General features: G+C 50.5%; 1 protein-coding gene across 6 annotated transcripts in view; it reads right to left on the bottom strand.

Moving 5' to 3' along the window:
• TMEM63B (transmembrane protein 63B) overlaps window positions 1-20,046 on the bottom strand; it is a 49,349-nt gene that overhangs the window by 3,084 nt on the left and 26,219 nt on the right. For 4 of the 6 annotated variants that reach the window (XM_038131791.1, XM_038131790.1, XM_038131793.1 and 1 more), the window contains exons 2-23: window positions 15,433-15,637; window positions 14,756-14,835; window positions 13,207-13,245; window positions 9,651-9,741; window positions 8,841-8,878; window positions 7,948-8,090; window positions 7,625-7,676; window positions 7,230-7,338; window positions 6,634-6,704; window positions 5,766-5,846; window positions 5,509-5,632; window positions 5,281-5,414; window positions 4,998-5,135; window positions 4,570-4,723; window positions 4,195-4,301; window positions 3,342-3,428; window positions 1,873-1,938; window positions 1,570-1,732; window positions 1,295-1,400; window positions 994-1,161; window positions 738-853; window positions 443-523 (exon numbers count right to left, since the gene is read on the bottom strand). In XM_038131791.1, coding sequence (XP_037987719.1) covers window positions 443-523; window positions 738-853; window positions 994-1,161; window positions 1,295-1,400; window positions 1,570-1,732; window positions 1,873-1,938; window positions 3,342-3,428; window positions 4,195-4,301; window positions 4,570-4,723; window positions 4,998-5,135; window positions 5,281-5,414; window positions 5,509-5,632; window positions 5,766-5,846; window positions 6,634-6,704; window positions 7,230-7,338; window positions 7,625-7,676; window positions 7,948-8,090; window positions 8,841-8,878; window positions 9,651-9,741; window positions 13,207-13,245; window positions 14,756-14,835; window positions 15,433-15,615 — 2,331 coding nt within the window. In that variant the 5' untranslated portion in view covers window positions 15,616-15,637. Of the gene's footprint in view, window positions 1-160; window positions 328-442; window positions 524-737; window positions 854-993; window positions 1,162-1,294; window positions 1,401-1,569; window positions 1,733-1,872; window positions 1,939-3,341; window positions 3,429-4,194; window positions 4,302-4,569; window positions 4,724-4,997; window positions 5,136-5,280; window positions 5,415-5,508; window positions 5,633-5,765; window positions 5,847-6,633; window positions 6,705-7,229; window positions 7,339-7,624; window positions 7,677-7,947; window positions 8,091-8,840; window positions 8,879-9,650; window positions 9,742-13,206; window positions 13,246-14,755; window positions 14,836-15,432; window positions 15,638-20,046 lie in introns of all 6 variants that reach the window. The other 2 variants (XR_005256312.1, XM_038131794.1) reach the window with 2 other exon arrangements.

The raw sequence follows: 20,046 nt of genomic DNA, 5'->3' as shown, positions 1-20,046 counted from the left end.
ACGTTGGACAGGGGAGAGAAGAGTCCCCAAAGCACTTCCATGGCCTTCAAGGCAATGTCCACGGAGATGCCTTTGTGTTGGCACTAGGACAAGCCTGGTGGGTGACAGCCTCTGCTGGCGTGCAAGCGTGCAAAGATGCAGAATGAGAAGGGAGACTGACCCGGCTGGATTCACTGTCCCAGCCGAAAGAGAGACGGAAAGTAAATGCACAGCATCTGAGAAGCAGCGGGAAAGAGGTGTGTGTGGGGGGGTGACACGTCACCGAGAGCAGGTGAGGGACACAGTGCCCAACAGTTGCCTCCCACCCTCACTGGGAGGATCCAGGTGCTGACTCAGAAAAATGAGAAGTGAGGAGTGAGATACTCAGACAGGGAGTTACCTCCCCCTTTCCAAACTCAGGCAAGGAGTGTGTCAGGGCACAGAGGTGGGGATAGTGACTCACAGCTGATTTGGGAGCTGGCAGACTGGTGGCAGGTCTCCCATTCTGCCTGTTGTCCATGGCATCCACTTCTGTGTGGTCAATCTGGAGAGAAAAGGAGAAATTGAGACTACCAGGGCAACATCCTTGCTGTCTCACCTCAACAATATACAGGCAGCAGAGACAGCCTCAGGACTATCCCCTCTGTGAAGTCAGGCTCTGCTGAAGAGCAGGCTGGGACCCCTCAGAGCCCCTGCTGTTTTGCGGTTGAGCTGTGCTACCAAGGAGAAGGGTCCTGCATCCAGCCATTCTGCCTCACCTTGTAGTTGTGAGCGCTGAGGTATTTGAAGTGCCCAAAGCAGACGTGACACAGGCAGATCACAATGGTGATCACGAGGACCACAAAGGTGAACATGGAAGTGGGGGCCAGGAATCCTGGGGCAAAGGAAAACCAAAGTGTCAGTGTCAAAAGGACCGTGACCATGCTATGTGGCTGGAGGCTGCCAGGATCAGAGACTGGCCAGGGAAGTGGCTCAGTAGGAGGCTAAGGGCTGGCATCCCAGCCCAGTGCTCACCTGTGCGCACTGTGGAGAAGAAGAGAAGCCAGAAGAGGCAGAGGATTGGGGCTGCCACTACCTGATTCACAGCCCCTGAATGGATCTTCTTGTCCAGCTTGGCAGGCAGGTAAGCATAATACAAGTTGTATCGGTCCACCAGGTGCTTAAGCAGCATGTACATGAGCCCTGGGAGAAGGAGAAGAAAGCCAGACGAGTGGGGCATCAGCCTCTTTGCTAGACTGAGAGGGAATATCTCTCCCACATCAGCCTTCTTGCCTCCCCTCCATCTCTGGCAGGGAAGCAGAGGGGTATCGCTTACCAAAAGGGACGATAATGGGGCAGGTGATGCTGTATGTCATGACTACAGTGAAGACACACATCATCCAGGCGTAAGCAGCCCCAAACTGGAACTCGTAGGCCTGGTGCTGCAGGAGAGAATGAAGACCCATCAGCATGAGGACCCTGAGAGCTGAGTGGGTATATGCAACACACTCAGCTCTATGCACAGCACCAGGCGAGCCCCATCAGGCTCCCACTGCAGCACTCCCCTCCCTGGGTGCAGGCCACAACCCATCCCTCAGCCCCGCTACATACTCGTTTGACGTTCCTCCGCTCGGCCGCCGAGCGGGCCAGGCAGAGGCGTATCATGTACATGAGCAAACCAGGGATGCGCAGCAGGTCCATGGCGTTCCCGATGAAGGCAGAGGCGATAACGTAGTTGACAAAGAAAGCCCCATTGTCCGGCAGGAACACACACCTGGGGAGATGCAGCAAGAGCAGGCTGCAAGGGGTGCTCCCTCCTTTGCAGGGCAGCAGCTGGGAGTCCCCATAACCTCTGGATGCCAACGAGAACCACCTCCCATCGTAAACAAAGCCCTTCTGCTCAGCTCCACTTACTCAAATCGTACAGCAGCTTCAGCGAGGAATTTTTTGTCGAACAACCAGCGGAAAAATACATCCAGGCTGTGGGGGAAAAAGGCAAGAAGAAAAGATGAACCATCAGAAGCAGCAACAGACAGAAATGCACATATGTAGAAGCTGCTCTAGAAGGATCCAAAGCTCTGACCATAGACTGTTCTGTTCCCTGTTGAGTGTGTCACCAACAATTATGTAAACTGGAAAAAAATACAATGGAATAAAACAATGCAACACTCAAAAAGGGATGTAAAGCTTTCCATTGATGTGTGTTCTTATCCCTTTACTCTGACTGATCCTCTCAATATCTTTCCTCTCTCCTCTGTTTTGGCACAACATCCAGGTAAGGAACAGATAACTGACTCTACAGAAGAAATTGGTTAGGTACAAGGTACCCTCCAACAAGAGATTTAGAAAATCCCTTAGAAGAAACAAATCCTATTTTCCTCAATTTTGTTTTTTTTATATCAAACTATCCAATCTTCTGGCACAGGTGGAGTATGGAGATCAACAGACAACAGCAGGGGGATCAACTCCTCAGAAGGAAGCGTGGTCTGTTTTGTGGTCAAAATGCAAACCTTCTGAGAGCGTTCACCCGCCCAAGATGCAAGTTAACGTGCAACAAGGCTTTTTTAATCTGTGTTGCAAACATGTAGTCACCCAGTGGGACGAAGGACTTTTCTTCTGCCACTATCAGATGGTTTGTCTTATTCTCAGGATTTGCCTGACATCACCACTAAGGGGTTGTATGTCAAATACAGAATTCAGGTGGGATCTTAAAGATCCCTGACCCCACAATGTGTAAAGAATGAACTAGCACAGTTAAGAGTTCCCTGTCCCCCACTCATACCCCAGTTTTTTCTTCCTCACACTGTTCCCCTGCTTGGCCCCTGTTCAGCTCTAGAGCCCTCACCAATGGCTGGCAAGTGATGCATGAGTGTTTCCCAAAAGGCAATTTATAAACTCTGCAGGAAGATTTGAGGCATACACCCAAACAGACGAGCACTTCTGTACCACACTATCCCACCCAGCCAAGCAACATAACCTATTCAAGTTCTGGCTTAAAAAAGGAATTCACTAGTTTAGTGCAAAATTTGGACTGCACACTGAGCACAGAGGTGGAGAATGCCTCCTTCACCAACAGACGTCAAGCAGACTTTTCACACATACTCATCTACTATGCCAACTTTTGCTGCATTATTTGTAACTTCATGGCACATGTCAATGCATCTGCAGATTGAGTCAGTAAAGTCCTAGAGACCCAGTCATGTATGGTCTGGCCTGCTCTCCCTCAACTAAAATTAAATACCAGTCTCCCAAGGGGAGGGCAGCCAGGGCACCAGTGAAGTGAGGAAAGGATTTTGTAAAAAGGAGAGAATAATCAGGTGTGCACCTCAACCCTCCCTGTGCTCCACATCTTTGTACTTGCCTTCTCTTCCCACAAGCCCTACCTGCTCAGGCCCAGTGATGGCAGCAGCAAGACCATGAAGATGAGGAAGGTGTAACACTTGTGCATGGTTGTCCTATTCTCTCCAGACCTGAGGACAGAGAGGCTGTTAGCCTTTCACCCCACCAGCCACACAAGCCGTGTTCCCAATGGCTTTCCATCAGTAAGCACTTCCCAATGTATAATCTAAATCCCACTTTGTCTATTCCTAGTACACAAATACATTCCTTTCCCTCCACCATATTTGAAATCCGTTATTGGGTCTCTATTCCTTTCCCCTTTTCTCACAGGCTCGGCAACCACCTTCCCTGACCTGCAATCCTGAGAATTGGTGACACCCTCCCCCACCAGTCCCTGCAATACAGACCAGAAAACAAAGGTTACATTGAGTGTCCTGTGGGGAATGTGCCTCACCATCAGCAGGCTTCTAGTGCCCTGCAGTTCAAGTGCCTTCCCTGTGGCCAGAAGCCAGAGCAGCTAAAATGATTTTCCCTTGGGACTGCTACATCTTACACATGGTACAGGCACACCACCCCTGCCTGCTCACCTGAGCCAAGAATTCCCTCACTACTAGCATTTCTCATAGTGAGCAGCCCCAACTCCTCCCAGCTTTCTTCTTCTTGTACACCTGTCAAGCTCTGCTCAGACAACCTTGCTGCACAACAGCAGCTATAGACTGGCAGAATAGCTGTCCACAGAAGTCCCCAGGTGCCCAAGAGGTGCAGCATAACACCGTGCTTGGAGTGGAAGATGGAAGTTCAAGCAGAAAGATCCAGCCTGTAGCTTTATGTAGTGAGAAGCATCTAGCAGCCAATCAGCTCACCAAGAAGGTAAGAACAGAGGCTGGCTGTCCTTACCTGGTCCAGTGTGCTTCGAAGAAGGCAGAGTAGTATACAATGGTGGGCAGAAGTGCAGAGAAGCACCACAGCAGCAGGGTGGGGAAGAACTGGGTGATGATTGGGTTCTGCAACAAGGCACAGAAGAAACCGCATGTTACATGGTGAACCAGCTCTTGTGCCAGCCAAAGGTACAGTTGCCTCTGCTGATGCCAAGGCCCCAGCACTGTGACTGCTGCTGCACCCTGTCCAGGGTCAGCACCTCCCTCACGGTCAGGTTGACAGGACCCAGGGAACAAAGACAAGCTCTCTCTCTATCCCCAGCTTTGCAGCGGATGCTGTGCCTAGGGGTGGTTCCTGTGTTACCCACCCTGCACCTGTCTCCAAAGTCCTTACATTGAGGTACTCCACAGGCTTGGTTACATTGAACTTGTCCATAGTGGTGATGATGATAGCAGGAGTGGTGAGAAAGAAGAGAAGGATGAAGAGGACCACATTAATCACAAAGCAGCGGATCCACCATATAAAGCCCCGGATGGAGAGGTGTTCCCTGGAGGGAGAAGGAGGGCATCAGGATGGCTGCACAGAGCAGAATACCAGGTGTGGGGCCTTGCATGTACATCATAGCCCAGCCTGGTGAACAGTACTTGGGGTGCCAGCCCAAGGCTATCCCCCTCCCAGTCAGATCAGACCTCTAGCTCAGCCAGGCTGGGCTTCAGCAAGAACAACTCACTCAGTTACTGGAGGAGCAGATGGAGAGGGAGAAAGGGAGGGTGCACCCCTTTCCCACTGGCAGGGCCACTGAACCCTACAGAGCTGCTCACCAGTAGATGTTCTGTGGGTCAGGAGCATAACTGACGGTCCAGTTGGAGACATGGAGGGATTCACTGCAGGAGGAGGCTCTAGGCTCCCCACGGCATGCACAGCCCTGGCACTTACAAGCGTTGAAATCTTTGAGGATTCTGGACAAGAGAAAGAGGGACACGCTGACACAAAAGGCTGGCAGGCACAAGCTGAGAGGGTGCCTTAGCGCTGCTGTTCTTCTGATTTAAGGCAAAGGCTGGGACAAGTCACCTTCTTAGGGAGGGCGGGACCATCTGCACTCACATGGCTGTGATGGTCTCATTGTGGAAGGTGACAAAGGCCATCCCCAGAGGCTTTTCATTAACCTTCTCCTTCTCCCGCTTGTAGTCATCTTTGAGCTTCTCCTCCAGCTTGGTATAATACTCGATGGCTTCCACCTGAGCAGGAGGACAGAGATCAGAACAGAGATGATCTGGGAACCCAAGCCATGGGACACCCAACTTCTGCCCAACACCTCCAGCGCTCCCCTACCTCCTCACAGCCCCTGATGGCACAGCAGCACAGGTGGCCACAGGGCTTGGGGTTGATCATGGATGGGGTGTTGTCCTTGCTCTGCAGGTTGGTAAAGTAGATTCGTCCACGCTCAGCTTTCTTCCTGAAACATGAGAGCGGAAGAGAAGAAAGAAAGAAAAGAAAGAGGGTGACTCATAAAAGCTCTGTGGCACCAGTCTTGAGGGGGTATCAGGAACATCAGCCTACTCTGCTTTTTCTCCAAAAATAGAGGTTACCTCTCTGCATCAAGGAACATCAGCCGGGCAACATCATAGCAGGGACGGGCCTCCAGGACAGTGCAATTGGCATAGGCCTCCCTGTGGGTCAGAAGCATCAAGTTCATCACAAACGGCACCAAAAGTACCCCTCAAGCAAACTCCAAGTGGTCAAGACTTCTCTCTGACCCTGAGAAGAGCATCCTGGTCTGAGCACAGTGATGCATACCAAGAGTTTGCAGGGAAGCCTGCATGCTCTGTCCCTTACAGCTGATGTAAAATACAGGGCAAATGCTACATCCTTTAGGCTTTGGAACAAGGAGCCTTTCTGGACTTCCGCCCTGTAGCACCTAGGAGCCTCTCTGACCCCACACTCCCCCCTTTGCCTTCACAGACTTGTGGTCAGAGAGAGGCAGAAGGGTTCCCAAAGTGTACAAAACATTTATTTTCTACCCATGGTGCTTCTAAAACACGGTCCTGAAAGTGAGGTTCTGACAGAAGAGGAATTTAATTTTATTGTTAAACATTAAGGACTGTGATCAGGGCAGCAGCATAACATCCCAAAGTCATGGCTTGAGCACCTCCTGCCTGTATCTCATCTGTGAACTTAACAACAACTCAAGACATGCCCTGTTCATTGCTTATCACACTGACCCCCTATGGCTCTGCAAGAGATGGCTGAGCCTTTCCCAAGGCACAAACCAAAGGATACTTCAAATTCAGATAAGAAGCAGAAAAATAACAGTGAGCGACCCAAAATAAAGGTATTCACTGATTCTGCCTAGCTCTCTGCTCTCAATGCATTATTGCTATTCCAGATAACACTAGTATTACCCTAACAAAAATATCCTTGTTACAGAGCAGTCTTCAGGGACACAGTGAGACTTACTCAAAATGCTTCTTGATCTTCTCTGGCTCAGCATATTTTGAGATCCCATTGATAAACAGAGTTCGCTTAACCTGGAAAGAAGAGACAAAGGAGAGGACAGGTAGGCATGGATGGTGTAAAAGACCAGATTGCAGCAAGACCCCCTCCCAAGACCTTCATCAGTGATGAAAAAGGGTGGCCCCAGCAATTCTAGCTACCAGGGCTCCCCTTCTCCTCTGCTTCTGCTGGTTATAGTCACTCTGCACCCAGGTGCACTGCAGATTGACAGGCTAGGGACTTACACTGCAGGTGCCTGAACAGAAACACAGCTACCCTTCAGAAATGAAGAAGGTAAAAGCAGCTAGAACAACCCCTAAGGAAGAATAGGGTCCTTCCACATGTTCACCCAGTGCAGGCCTCTGCTGTTTCCCCACAGGCAGTCATGGCTGCTGCTCTGGAGGTAATCTGCCTTTGGCCAGGCAGAATTAAAACAGCCAAAACATGACAGCGCTAAAATTGCTGTGGAAATTGAGGTGCTCAGCATTGTCTCCAAGGCTACCTGACTTGACCACAGGCATGGGAAAATGTGTCTGGGAGAGCGGCCCGATCCTGCTCACCAAGTCATCCTCTTTGTAGCGCATCTTGGAAGTGTGCCGGCGCATGCTGTACACTGTCAGCAGCAGGTACAGGAAAGCAAAGGTGGTGTGCAGCCACAGCAGGTTATTCCTGTCACAAGGGAGACCACAAAGGTCAATGCAAGGTTGCCACTACAAGCCTGTGTTGGGCTGATCAGGCCCTGTAGGCACTGGGGGCATGAGTGTGTTCAGCATAGCACACAAATGCCCTACAACCAAATTCCAGGAGCTCAGCCTGGAAATTGGAGCAGGGACAATAGCCTCACAGTGAGGGCAAAAATACAATCTTAAAGGAGATTAGGCTCTGCAGCAAGTGAATATTTACAAAACACCCCTTGAGGGCTTCAATTACCCATCCCACCCCTGCCCAAACATACCCAGACTTCAGGTTAGCGATAGTTGTCCTCCCAAAACTGTAGGCATTGTTTTCTAGAGAGAAAGAGGCAGACACAAACATGTTCAGTTATACTGAGTGGGACAGAGCATCACTAGAGTGAGCTACAGCAAGAGTATCACCTGCAGAATAGCTAAAAAACCCAAGTTACACAGGATGATCCTGTGGATGCACTACAGTCAAAGTGAGACAGCAGTTAGGGCTTGTCTGTGTTAGTCCTGTCCTGCCCTCCACTACTACCCAATGGTCTGGAACATGGTGTTGAAAGCAGATGCCCCAGCCCAGCCAAAAGCTCCTTGTTCTCACCTAGCAGGTCCCCTGAGAAGTTGACAGGTAACACAATGCCCACAGAAAGCACACCCACGACCACCAGTAGCCCAATGATGTGTCTCTGGAAGGACAGGTAGTGCACTGCATCAACCCCGCATTTGTCCCGGATCTCATCATCCCTGCCAAGGAGAGAAAAGCTGTCAGGCAATTTTCTACATTTCCTCAAGTGCTGGGGAAAAGTACAGGGTTGCAGCTGCCCTCCTGATCTGAGCACACACAGCATCCCTTGTTCTGCCCTACAGAGCTGTAGCCAGACTCTGGATTTGGGAGCCCAGCACTCAGCCTTGAAGCAGCCTGGTCAGAAACCTGCCTATGCAATGATTACCCAGCCCTGTTCCCCATGGCCCTGCTCTCTGCCCCCCAGGAGAGGCAGCTGGACACCTTATACCCTCCAGGTGGGCCTTGCCTTCTCTGCTAAGATACAAATGCTGATGCTATCCCACAGCATTCTGAATAGAACTGCTTGGGAGACTACTCCTGTCCTTCATCAAGCTGAGGGCATCTCCCTGCATCCTCCTCATAGCCATCCCTGAGACAGAAGAGCCTCTAGCAAGAGTGCCAGAGAGATGAGTATCGTTGCAGAGCAGGGGACAGTTTCTGGGATGGGACTGAGGTGGGGCAGCCATGGGCCTGGGTTCTCTCCTCTGTCACAGACTCACTTTGTGACCTTATTTTGGCTTTAGGACTCCTCACATAGTCCTGTCTTCGCTTGTCCTCTCTAGAGGGCAAACTTCACTTGTGCTCTTCAGAGAGGGGGCTGCAGCAAGGGCAGTGACTTCATGAAGCTGTACTGCACTGGGTGTCCCAACAACCCTCCACTGCCCCTCCTTCCCCATGTGGGTCCCCCATATAGGTCCTGGGGCACTTACTTTATCCTGAAGATGGCTGTCAGCCAGGAGCAGAAACCCTGCACAAAAAGAAAACAGGACAGTTTCACAACACTCTGTGCTCCTTTATCCCAGCTCCCTCCTTCAAAGGTTCCAGAGACCAGGCTGGTGTCCTTGCATCTCCACATACTTGGCTTGGGCGGGGGGGGGGGGGGGGGGGGCAGATCACAAGCACCCAGGTGTGCAGAGACAGAGACAGGCCACGGTGAAGGTGGTGACAGTGCTACTCCATGCAGCACAACACAGGTTGGACTCTGCTGTGTGGCTTCCCCTACCAACTGGCAGCCCATGGGCTCCTGGCTAATATGGAGGCTCTCCAAAGCCATGGGACACCCCGAAAATTCAGCATACAGGCACGTCAGCCATCATATGCTGGACAAGTGAAACTCTGTAAGGACTGGGAAGGTAAGCTGGGCCAAGGCAGACTCAAAGGACACCTGGGGGAGCTTCACCCCCCATCCATCACACACATTATCCTCCCTTCGGCAAGAAAAAAGCCAGCAGAGGAAGACCCCAGTGTGAGGAAGAGCCAGCAAGTAAGTATTGTTTGTAATGCTGAGATTATAGGCTGTACAGATGTCTGTTAAGCCACAGCGATGTACAGCCTATTTATTTAAGCACGTCTCAGAGCTGCATTGTTCCTAGAGCTCTATACCACACTCACACTACAAGATGTGGAACTTAAGGCCCAGTAGCAGGCAAAAGTGTTTCTTCTGAAGAGCCCTTGGTTCAGCCAAGCTGTGGGTTCCTGGCCCCCCAAAGGCAAAGCGTTTGACTCTTGTGGCTACTCACGTTGTCCCTCTGGTCGAAGTCCACAGAGCTGGAGACGGAGGTAAGGCGCTCATAGCGGTCATGGTTGTCAGAATGCAGGGCGGAGGCTACGCTAAAATGACAAGTGGGAGGTGAGGGAGAAAGTTAGAGGATGCGAAGAGGCAGCCTGGCCAGGAACCAAGAGCACCCAGGAGACGAGTGGTTAATTCAGGTCAGTTTGCACCCGACGAGATGGAGAGAGGTAAGATCAGAGGTAGCAGTAAAGAGAGAACCCTCCTCAGATGGCACGCAAAGCCCATGGGCTTAGCCCATGGATGCTACTTGTTAGACACCTTCTGAAAGGCAGCCAGTACTATGTGGCAGTCCCTGCAAGGAGAGGCTGGCAGAGGCTGCCACAGAGGAGAGGTGAGGTCTGTTTAGCACAGGGTTTAGACAGCAGAAAGGAAGTGAGAACTGGAGGCTGCCACAGCCCTTCTGGCTCTGGCATAGCTGGAGAGGCACTGGGAGCAACTCCTGTCCTGGAGGACCTCACTCATCTTCAGGAAGAGGAAGGAAGGAGTCTGGTGGGCTGCATCCTGCTACACCAGTCCTCCTCAACCTTAGTACTTCAGTGCAGGAGGAAAAATTCAGCTGCCTGGAGCCAGGCTCAGTGCAACCGCTTCCCAGCCTCAGCTGAGCCTCCAGCCTGGAAATCCCTTGAGCAGCAGCAGGGCAGACAGCTAGAACTGAATGTCTCCATGTTAAAGGACAGGAAAGAAAAAGGGGTGAATATCACAAAACCGCTTTACTCCAGCCAGAGGAAGGGACCTAGATGAAGAACCTGCAGCAGAAGCATCCAAGGCTGACAACAGCCCCCACTACAAACAGAGGCAGAGAGCAGTTGCAAAAGGAGGAAAAAAAATGGCCCAGAGATCTAAATTAAATAGCACTTGCAAGGTGACAACAGCAGGTTGGAATCTCAGAGGTGCAAGAAGAGAGATGACTGATCTGAAGGCTAGAAACAAAGGGGAAAAAACCAAATGAAAATATGGTCTCCCTTCAGTCGGTACAGGCTCAAGGAGGGTAAGATGGGCAAGAACACAGAGAAACAGCTGCTGAGAGACAAGTGCTAGAGAGGAAGTGGATGACACTATGGGAAAGAGAACAAGCAGAGATCCTCATGAACATTCAGAAGGAAAGTGGATGAGACACGTGGCCTCTCTCAGAGCAGAGTAGCACCTGCTGAGTCCCCAGTTCCTAGCTGGAAATAATAGAGACAGGGGAAAGGAGATTAGCTGAAGGTCAGGGGACTACAGCAGTGCAGATTAGACAGTGATGTGCAGCCCCACAGTCTGGTCTGCTGGAGAGACAGAGACAGCTTTGACCCAGCTCCCAAACCTTCAGCTCTTTATAATCACAGAGGCCTTGCAGCTGGGCACGGGGAGCGAGGGTGAATTTCTGCTGAAGGGAAATTCCTGCCCTGAGAAAAGCCCAGCATGATGACACCATGAACTTTTGGACAACCAGGATACCTCAGCTCTGTGCAGGGGGATGCAGTGACAATAATCAGGATGACCTGAAGTGCTTAGAAGACAGAGGATGCAAAACCTTGCCGAAGATGGAAAGCTAAATAGGAAGCTCCAACAGCAGGTGCACCTGGATGGAGACTTTTTAAAGCAAAGCGCTGACAGCGCAAGTGGGTGAAAGCTAGATTTCCCTAAATTAAGATTAAGGTGGGACCCTGCATGATGCAGGTTTGGTACAGGCCCTGCCAGGGAAGGAGAAATACAGCTAGCCTCAGGCTGAAGGAATCACAGGCTCCAAGAGGGCAGGCCAGGCATGCTGCGGAAAGGACTTTCTGGGGTGTGAAGCTGCAGGTGGTTGCACAGGTGGCAAGCCCCACAGGGCTCTGTGATCACTTCCCTCATATGCAGGGGTGCAAGTGGGTTGCTATGATCTCCCAGTGTGGACTGAGTTGCCACTTGAGACTGTTGATGGCTACTGCAAGCTCTGACAAGTCACAGGACAAGGGCACTTGCTGGTTGTCAGGGAAAGGGAACACAACAGAGGAGGATGCCCTCTCCCACAAAAAACAATGTAGTACTTTCAGGGGCTAGGAGCACCAGGTGACACATACGTGTTCCTAACCCATCACCTGTCACTGCACTCCTCAGCAGAGAACAGCTGGGATGGGAATGTGCCATTAGCCTAGAAGGAGCACAGACAGAATGAGACTTCCTCACTGAGTTTGCAGGTTTTTGGAGGTTTCTGGCTGCTAACACTCTCCGAGTTCATGCAGTAGCTTTAGGGTATGTGTGGTGTGTGTGTAGCAGATGGCTCCAGCAAGCTCAAGTGAAAAACAGGAGCAGGAAGAAGTGGCCCTCTGGAGAGAGGCAAGCACTTGTGAGGATAAATGAAGTGGCCCCCTAAAAGATCCTCAGAGCATGACAGCTCTACTACCTCTGCCTTACTCCCCCCACAAGATGTTAGCAGTGAAAAGTTGCCAGACACACCTGAAGCAGGGCCAACCACCAGTGAAGCAGTCAAGCATGAGCAAGAGGTCCCCTCTGTGCCATGTACCACAGTGACCACTAGTTCTGTTTTAACAACTTCAACTGCTCTGCTCCCAAGGACAAGGATCAGCTGCAAAATCAGGCAGATTCTTGTACCCCCTTTAAGGCAGTAGCAGGCCCCTGCTTTGCAAGTGGGAAAAGGAGGCTGCAGCTTGCTGCCCTCACCTCAGACACAAGTCAGTGTGGCTAGAGTGACAACGGGAGGCTGTGCACTGCCAGCTGATCGTCCTCTCTGCAGCACATATCACCCAACCAGTCAGCAAGGCACAGGCGATGGCCTTTTCTCAGGCACAAAAGCAGAAAGAAAGAGGTAAGAACAGGGAGCACAGTCCATGGCAGGGCTTAATGGGCACCACCAGGCCAAGGTGATACAGAATGCTTTCAGCAGCACTGAGGCAAAAGGTTTCCTCAGAGGGGAAGAGAGAAAACCAAGGGTGCTTCCTTGCTGGGGGTGGGTTTAGGTGGCAAGGGACAGAGGACAAAGGTTGCCTTGGTCCCAGCAGCCTCATGGGGTAAAAAGCAAAGACAGCACTCTTGCCAGATCCTCTTTGTGCATCTGTCTACATTTGCAGATGGTGAGGGAACAGCTCTTGTGGCAACCTGGCACAAGAAGGACCAGGCAAAGTAGCCTCCCCTGCACCTGGGTGACCTGAGTGTACTGTGGGCTCAAGGCAAGCAAGTTTGTTTACTTCCATCATAAGGCAGGATAGCTGGACACAAGCAGATAGAGCAGGGCATGTGATCCAGCACCCTCTGCCTTGGTCAGGACTGAGAGCTTCCTGGCACTGCTGCTCTCAAGGAGCATTTAAGGCCTTCTAGGGGAAAATCAGGCTGCATTCACCTGTGGTAGTGGATGACACAAAGGGGAGGGAAAGAAGAGCACAAATCCACCGAGAGACACAAATTCATGCCCAAACTCCCAGCCATTTAGATTAGTTCAGAAGCAAGACAGCTGCAAGAAAAAAGGAGAGAGAGGTTGTGAGCAAGGAAGAGAGAAGAGATGAGACCCTGAAAAAACAACATACTATTCCCGCTCCTCTCTTTCCGTCTCCCAGCGTCGGCGCCTGGGGGCACAGAAACAGAAAGGGAGAGGTTACAACCACAGGAGTAGGTGCTAAGTTCTCCTTTTTTGCAGGGAACTATGCATCCAACATGGCTCCCCATCATCTCGAAGAAGAGAAACCTGCCAATGGTCAGGCTGGAGAAGACCTTCCTTCCAGAGCCCAGCAATGCCTCAAGTTACAGCAATGTGGAATACCCACTGGTCCAGGGGCAGAATGCTTTGCTGCCAGCTGAAGTGAAGCTGGCTTCACTGGGAAGGTGACCTGGCTCCAGATGATGGACATTGCAGGGAGCTCCTGGGTGACAGGGAGTAGGACAGACTGTAGGGACTGCCTGGCTCTGAGCTCCCCTTCCATATATCTCCTCCCCACCCAGGCAATAAACACACATGCACACCCCTCCTGAAAATCTCATCCTACCCCATGGATGAGCCAAGCAGCATGGGCTCCTCCCTGTGACTGCAGTCCCGTTGATCCACAGCCACTCTGTCCCTCTCCCTGTGCTCACCAGCTCTCCCTCTCCAAACAGCTGGCACCTCTCTGCATTTCTGCCTACAGCTACTGCTGGCACTCCCTTGCACCCAAGGTGCTCAAGCATTGCCTCAGAGAAAATCCAGCCCTCCCTCCCCACCAGAGGACAGAGCAGTGCAGTTCCCTTGGCTTCCTGCCAGCACCTGGATCCAGACAGCTTAACCCTGCTGCCCTCTCCACATTGAGGTCTCCTATGATTATTCCTTCTCCTTGTTTCCCTTCCACTACCTCTGTACAGTTGATTTCCCCAGCCAGACCAGGAAATTATGGGCAGAGGAGCCACAGGGACACAGCTGCTTATCTAACTCTAACCAGGGTCACTTACTTAAACCAGGAGAATTCCTGGTTCAATGCTGGAAAAAAAAACAACTCTTTCCACTGCTGTGCAGGGAATGCTCCCTCTGCTGTAGAGCTGCCATCCCCAGTGGGCCCCAGCTTTTTCTGACAGACACTGTAGCCCACAAATGCATTGGGCAGGAAGGATCCACACCCAGACCAATTCATCAGCATTTGGGATGTGAGCTAAGCTTGCATCAGCACAGCAGCACCACATCTGGAAAAGCAGCATACTACTGTCGAGTGCTCTTAACAAGAATTGCATCAAGCAGAGTCACAAAGACACCTTAGAGACTTAACAAAGCCTTTACTGTGGCAGCCCTCACCCTTCCTGTGACCTCTTGTTCCTCTCCTCCCTCCATCTGCTGTTCCTCTGTAAGGGCCCCTGCACATCTCTGTCACTGAGGGGACCATAAGGGATATGGAGCCAGCAGGGACCACTCCGTGTGTTGGGAGAACGATGCTGTAACAAAAAAGCCAGTAAGTGGGGATTTATTCCTAGTCCTGGAGCTCAGGGGATGCAACCGGAACATTTGCCTCTCCTCTCCAGCTTCTCAGGCACACAAAATGGGATTTATCCCTTCTGCCTCACAGCAAGGAGGGGCACTACTCATATCTTATTCCCTTGCCACTCTCCCTTGCTTACCTGTCAGCATCAGTCACCAGGGCCAGGCGTCCATAGTCCCAAGCAACTTTACGCAAAATTGAAAAGACAAACAACAGTGCCTGAAAGAGATAAAAAAAGAAGCTGTGAGAAAAGGCATTGTCCAACTCTGTCCTTGTCCTCTGCATGCAGAGCCACAGGAACAAGGAGGGTGGGAGGGGACAGAGTCCTCAGTTAAGAGCACACTGAGAGCCCAGGAGAGCACAAGTTCCCCCAGGACTGTTAAATCAGACTATCTGCGTAGCTGTGGGAGGCTGAGGTCCAGGATGCAACACACAATAGCTGAGGTAGTCCCACAGGATCAAAATTACGGCTATGTGATTTGTGGTCCCACAGCTTCAAAGGAGAAACACGCAAACAATTTGGTGGATAAAGCTGCAGGGACTTGGCAACATAAGTGGGAGTTTTGGGATGCAGGACTCACCCAACCTATCACCCCCATCCCACAACACCCTTCTATGGGGCTCAGTGTGGTGTTATTGGAGTTAAGTTAATAGTGGCTAAGCCCACAGTGTCTATGAGACATGATCAGGGCCAGAAAGCCAGCCAGCAGCAAAGTCAGGGACAGCATTTGGGACCCTCAACCCTAATTATCTGACCATTGTCTTCGTTTCATGGTTAATTAGGGGAGGTGTCGAAGCAACAGAAGGTAGACTTACGAGAAAGCACATAAAGTCAAGGGCTAGGACAGTGGGCACCCCACCAAAGGGCAGTCCCTGCAGCACAGTGCTGCGGATGCGTGCACTGTAGCAGTAGTCCTTGGTAGTGCTGTTGTTGTTGCATATGGGAGTTCTGCAGGGGGCCCCTACTGAGCCCAGGGTGGCGATGACGTAGGGAAGCATCTCTACAGCTTCATCGTCTTCCCTGGGGAAAGGAGAGAAAGAGCTAGTTAGACGCACGCCAGTTTGATGATAACTTAGTCCTATTGGAGCTGGGGGCCAACCTTGCCTGCCAGCTCGGGCTTCTCTGTGCTACAGGATTTTGCTGGAACCAGTGTCCAGCGACAAGGTCATCTGAGAAGCCTGCTGAGTTCAGTGGTGCCAGAAGAACCCATATGCTTCAGCAGCTATTGTCCCACCACGGAGTTTGTTTGTCCACTCTCACACCATTTAGGTGCAGCTGTCTCACAGGCTGCTTTTCTTCCTGAGAACATGGTGTCTCAGCTCCCCCTCCTCAGCAGGGAAAGCATTTAGGTATAGGAAAAAGTGAAAGGGTGGAGCGGATGGGGCATGAAGTCACGTCTGGATGATAGAAAAACTGCCATAGGACAGTTGCTGCATCATGATCCCACAATTTCCTCTGCCTGGCTGCATAAAGCCATTAGCTTTATTAGGCTGAATCATCACCCTCTCTTCACTGCGGGCCTCAGCCTCCAGCTCCCAGGGCACCCATCAAGGGCTGGTCACACCCCCTGCTTGTTTTTTCTCCTTCCTCTGACCTGGAGGCCATTTAGATGCAAGCACACAGGGTAGAAAGGGGGCTTAGAGTCTACTATTTAGCTGGTCAAATATTTTTTTTATATCAGTGCCTTTCCCAAACTGTTACAAGACCCACAGTGGCATGCAGGTCAGCATCACTGCTTGGACATGGGAAGGTCCTCCTTCTGTGTAGAGCAGCTCCATAAGAAATACAGAGATGATTACGGAGCAATGGATAAATGCAAACTGAATAACTCAGAGAAGGACGCTCTGACAGCAGAAATACAACCACTTTTCAGAAAAGGGCTGAGAAAATCCCATCAGTTGCAGAAGGAACAGTGATAACAGGAAGATCTATACAGGCTTGTGATCCCTAAACCATTCCTCTTAATCTAGCATCCACAAACCACCCCAAATCCTTCACTACAACCATAAACCATACAGAAAGGATGGATAGCACAGTATCACTTCTGGACAATGCCTGGGTTTTTTTTCTCCCTAGAAATGCCGTCCCTCAGGGCTAGGCAAAAGAGCCATGGCTTCCCTAAAGGATGAGAAAGCTGCCAGCACCACTGGTCTTCAAGCTCTGCATTATTTGGCGACATTAGCAGAGGGGATGCAGGGCTCTTACCTCAAGCTCACAGGTATAATCCTGGCCATCTCCTGCCTGGCTGCAGAGATTTATCAGCATCACAGCACAATGCTAGCTGGATAAAGACCACAAAATGATTCACTGCGGTGACCTAGGGAGCTCTGCTACAAAGTGATCCCTCCCAGCTCAGGTCCAAGGGGTGCACAGCTACAAACCAGCTGAAGCACCAGTGACAAAGGGCAGCCTGAGAAGCAAAAGCCCAGCTGGGTACAGGCATTGAGAGGGGGTCAGCCAAATTGGAAAAGCCACAAAGCAGCCTGTTAAGACATAATTCACAGGTACAGAGGTGGAGCAGGGCTGCCTAGAGCAGAACAAGGAAGCAGAAAAGCAGGAGAAAAACAAGCCAAGACATGAGATCACAGTTGGGAATAAATCGGAAAGACAGGATCCTGTCTCATCCTTAACTCATCCTGGCTAAATTAACTAGAGACTCGGAAGCTCTAGGGGAATGATGGGAAAAAATGATGGGATGAGACTCAAAGGAATATCACACACTTTGGAGCCTGAATGGTTACACCCCTCTGTAAGTGCAATCTAGATGAACTGAATGAAAAGAAATATCTCTCAACCCTCTTTTTGGGAACCTTGTATACTTTTAGCAATGAGTTCCAGATTTTGAGTAAAGACTACAATCCTATTGTAACACCACAGCCTTGAGTTCTCCTTCTATTGTGAAAAAAGACAAAGAAGAAAAGCATTTGCTTTTTCCTTCCCAGGACACAAGGTGTCTTCCAGCTCTAATCACTCATCCACACATTCCTAACACATTTCTCTCTTCTGACCCTATGGAAAGGTGATCAGAACCACATACTCCATCCTGGGTAGGGAAATTACCTTGATTGTCAGAACAGCACCCTGATACTCTCAGCATCACTCCTTACACTACTCCTCATGTGGCTAAGCACAATTTACTTCTCTGATGGCATCTTTGCATATTGAAGAAAAGCCTCTCTGGCATCAGCCTGCAATCCCACTGCCCTGAGTAGCCAAGGTAAATTAGAAGCCAGCCATGTCCCAGAGCAAATCATTCCTTCCAATACACCTGGCTGCATGCTTCTCAACTCCTCACACCACTTCACTACATATGGTGTCACTTTGGAGTCACTTCCTCTTGGCAAATCTGAATGACTCCAGGGTATTGGCGGATTTTAGGAACCTTGCTGCACATTACCTTTTCTGGGTCATTAATAGCAAAGGACCTCATCCCTCTGCTCTTGTCACATTAAAATTGCTAGTTCACTCTTTGACTTTGTTTGTGGAACCTTAGCCAATTTTTGAGCCAGAACTGTATGTCTCCTCCAGTAGACAGTTTTCTTAACAGTTTTCTGTGAGAAATTTCAGAGGTTTTCTGAACATCCAAGCAAGTTACACAAGTTTGCCAGATGCTGTTATTTTACCACAGTATTGAAAGACTTGCAACGGATCAGGGAACTATGATTTTCCTCTGCAGACACCAAACTATTTACCTCACTCTTACATGTTTTATAGCCCCATTTTTCCAGTTGTCTTTCTGAAAAGAAATGAGGCTCATATGCTCAGATTGCCCACAACCCTATCTAAACATTATTTATACAAACCATTACATACTGAAGACAAATTCTGCAAGCCTATAGGTAATTTAAGACACATTTCAGAGAGACAGGTCCCAGAGATATACTTTTCCCCTGAAGCCTAGAGGATGGACTGTATATAAACCTTCTTAGCCTCTTCAGTAACCCAGCCAGAAAACCCAGCAACGGAAAAGATGTGGCATAAGCCCAAAGCTTACACGGCCTTTTCATGAGCTGAGTCAAGAGACACAGAAGCAGTCCACATCATCCTTAGTTATGCAACCTCCCACCCAGCTGGTAAGCACAAGGAACACCCCATTGATACAGAGGTGCTTCAGGTGTGTGAGAAGCTGAGAAAAGCTCACAGGAATGTTCAGAGCACTTGTGCCCTTCTAGTTCTCCCAGCTGCAAGAACATCTGGCAGCAGGCTAGAGGTGACCTGCCATTGGATCAACTTAGCTAAGACTTACCAGGGCACTTCTGGGGTTACAACACCATTTACGCAACTAATAAAAATGCTTTGGCAACCAATTCTGCAGTCTTTATCAATAGTGCCTAGCTAGCATCCTTCACCTAAGGCCTTTCCCAGGAGTCTTTCAGCTGAGCAGGAGACTGGCTGGTTTTCCCAGGCACAGTGCAGTGCAGCCCCTGGGCCTGGCCATACCTCCTTCCTTGCAATCGGTTTGCACCTTGGTCTCAGATGCTCACTCCAGGGGACTCTCTGCCCCCACTCTCAGCCAGGCAGGGCATGCTCCAATGTGTCCTGGACTGCAAGGTGCAGGGCCAGCCCTTCAGGCAGCTGATACTGGCTGTTTCACTCAAAGCACAGGCAGGGAGGAAAGCATGCACAGTCTTATAGTACAGAAGCACAGTTCCCAATTATGAAAGGAAATCCCTTCCAGCAGTGTGGGAGGGATAAGGGGAATTTTCTAGCAACAGCTGCTCTCCCCAAGTCAAATACACACTGAAGGCAGAGGCAGTTCTGCAAAGCTTTCTGTTTGGATCCCAGTGTCTCCCTCTAGGGAAGGACTCTGCATGTTTCCTTATACCTTATGCTGCCACCACAGGTAAAGGAGCATCTTTGACCACACAAATTGTGCTGCACTGGAACACGGTTAAAGGTGCCTTTCCTGGTCTCTCCTTCCCCTTAAAGGCTGTAGGTCAGGGCAAGCTTGACTCAGCCTGGGCTGAGATGCTAACATCAGCATGAGCTCCTGAGCATGAAGAGACAAGGTGCAGGGAATTGGAATTGGTGGGAAGCTGCTCTAAGGCTGGAGTGGTGGGAACCACAGCTCAAGGTATGCAAGCCCTTTCCTAGTCACAAGCATGGCTTGTCACCACAGAATATAGTGGGGCTAAAGGCACAGTAAGAGCAGGACATCAAACCAGATTCCACGCAAGCCCCAGAGGCTTCCCCTCCTGCACTCTGCTTAATTAACGCTGACTTCCTCAAAGCAGCAAAGACAGACTTGCCAAAAGACATTTTCCACTCTTATTCAGCAATACTGGACTCCATTCCCTTCTCTACTAACAGTAGGAAGGAGGAAGAGAGGCAGCTTCTCCCATCCACAGAGAAACCTGTTCCCTGCTCCACAGCATAGGCCCTACACCCCCAGCAAGACCAGCATGTCCACAGTGTCCCCTGCTTTTACC

Source organism: Motacilla alba, chromosome 3 (genome assembly GCF_015832195.1).
Source record: "Motacilla alba alba isolate MOTALB_02 chromosome 3, Motacilla_alba_V1.0_pri, whole genome shotgun sequence".
In the NCBI taxonomy this organism is placed as follows: domain Eukaryota; kingdom Metazoa; phylum Chordata; class Aves; order Passeriformes; family Motacillidae; genus Motacilla; species Motacilla alba.
Note: the sequence above shows the minus strand (reverse complement) of the source record. Positions and strands in the feature narration are given on the sequence as shown.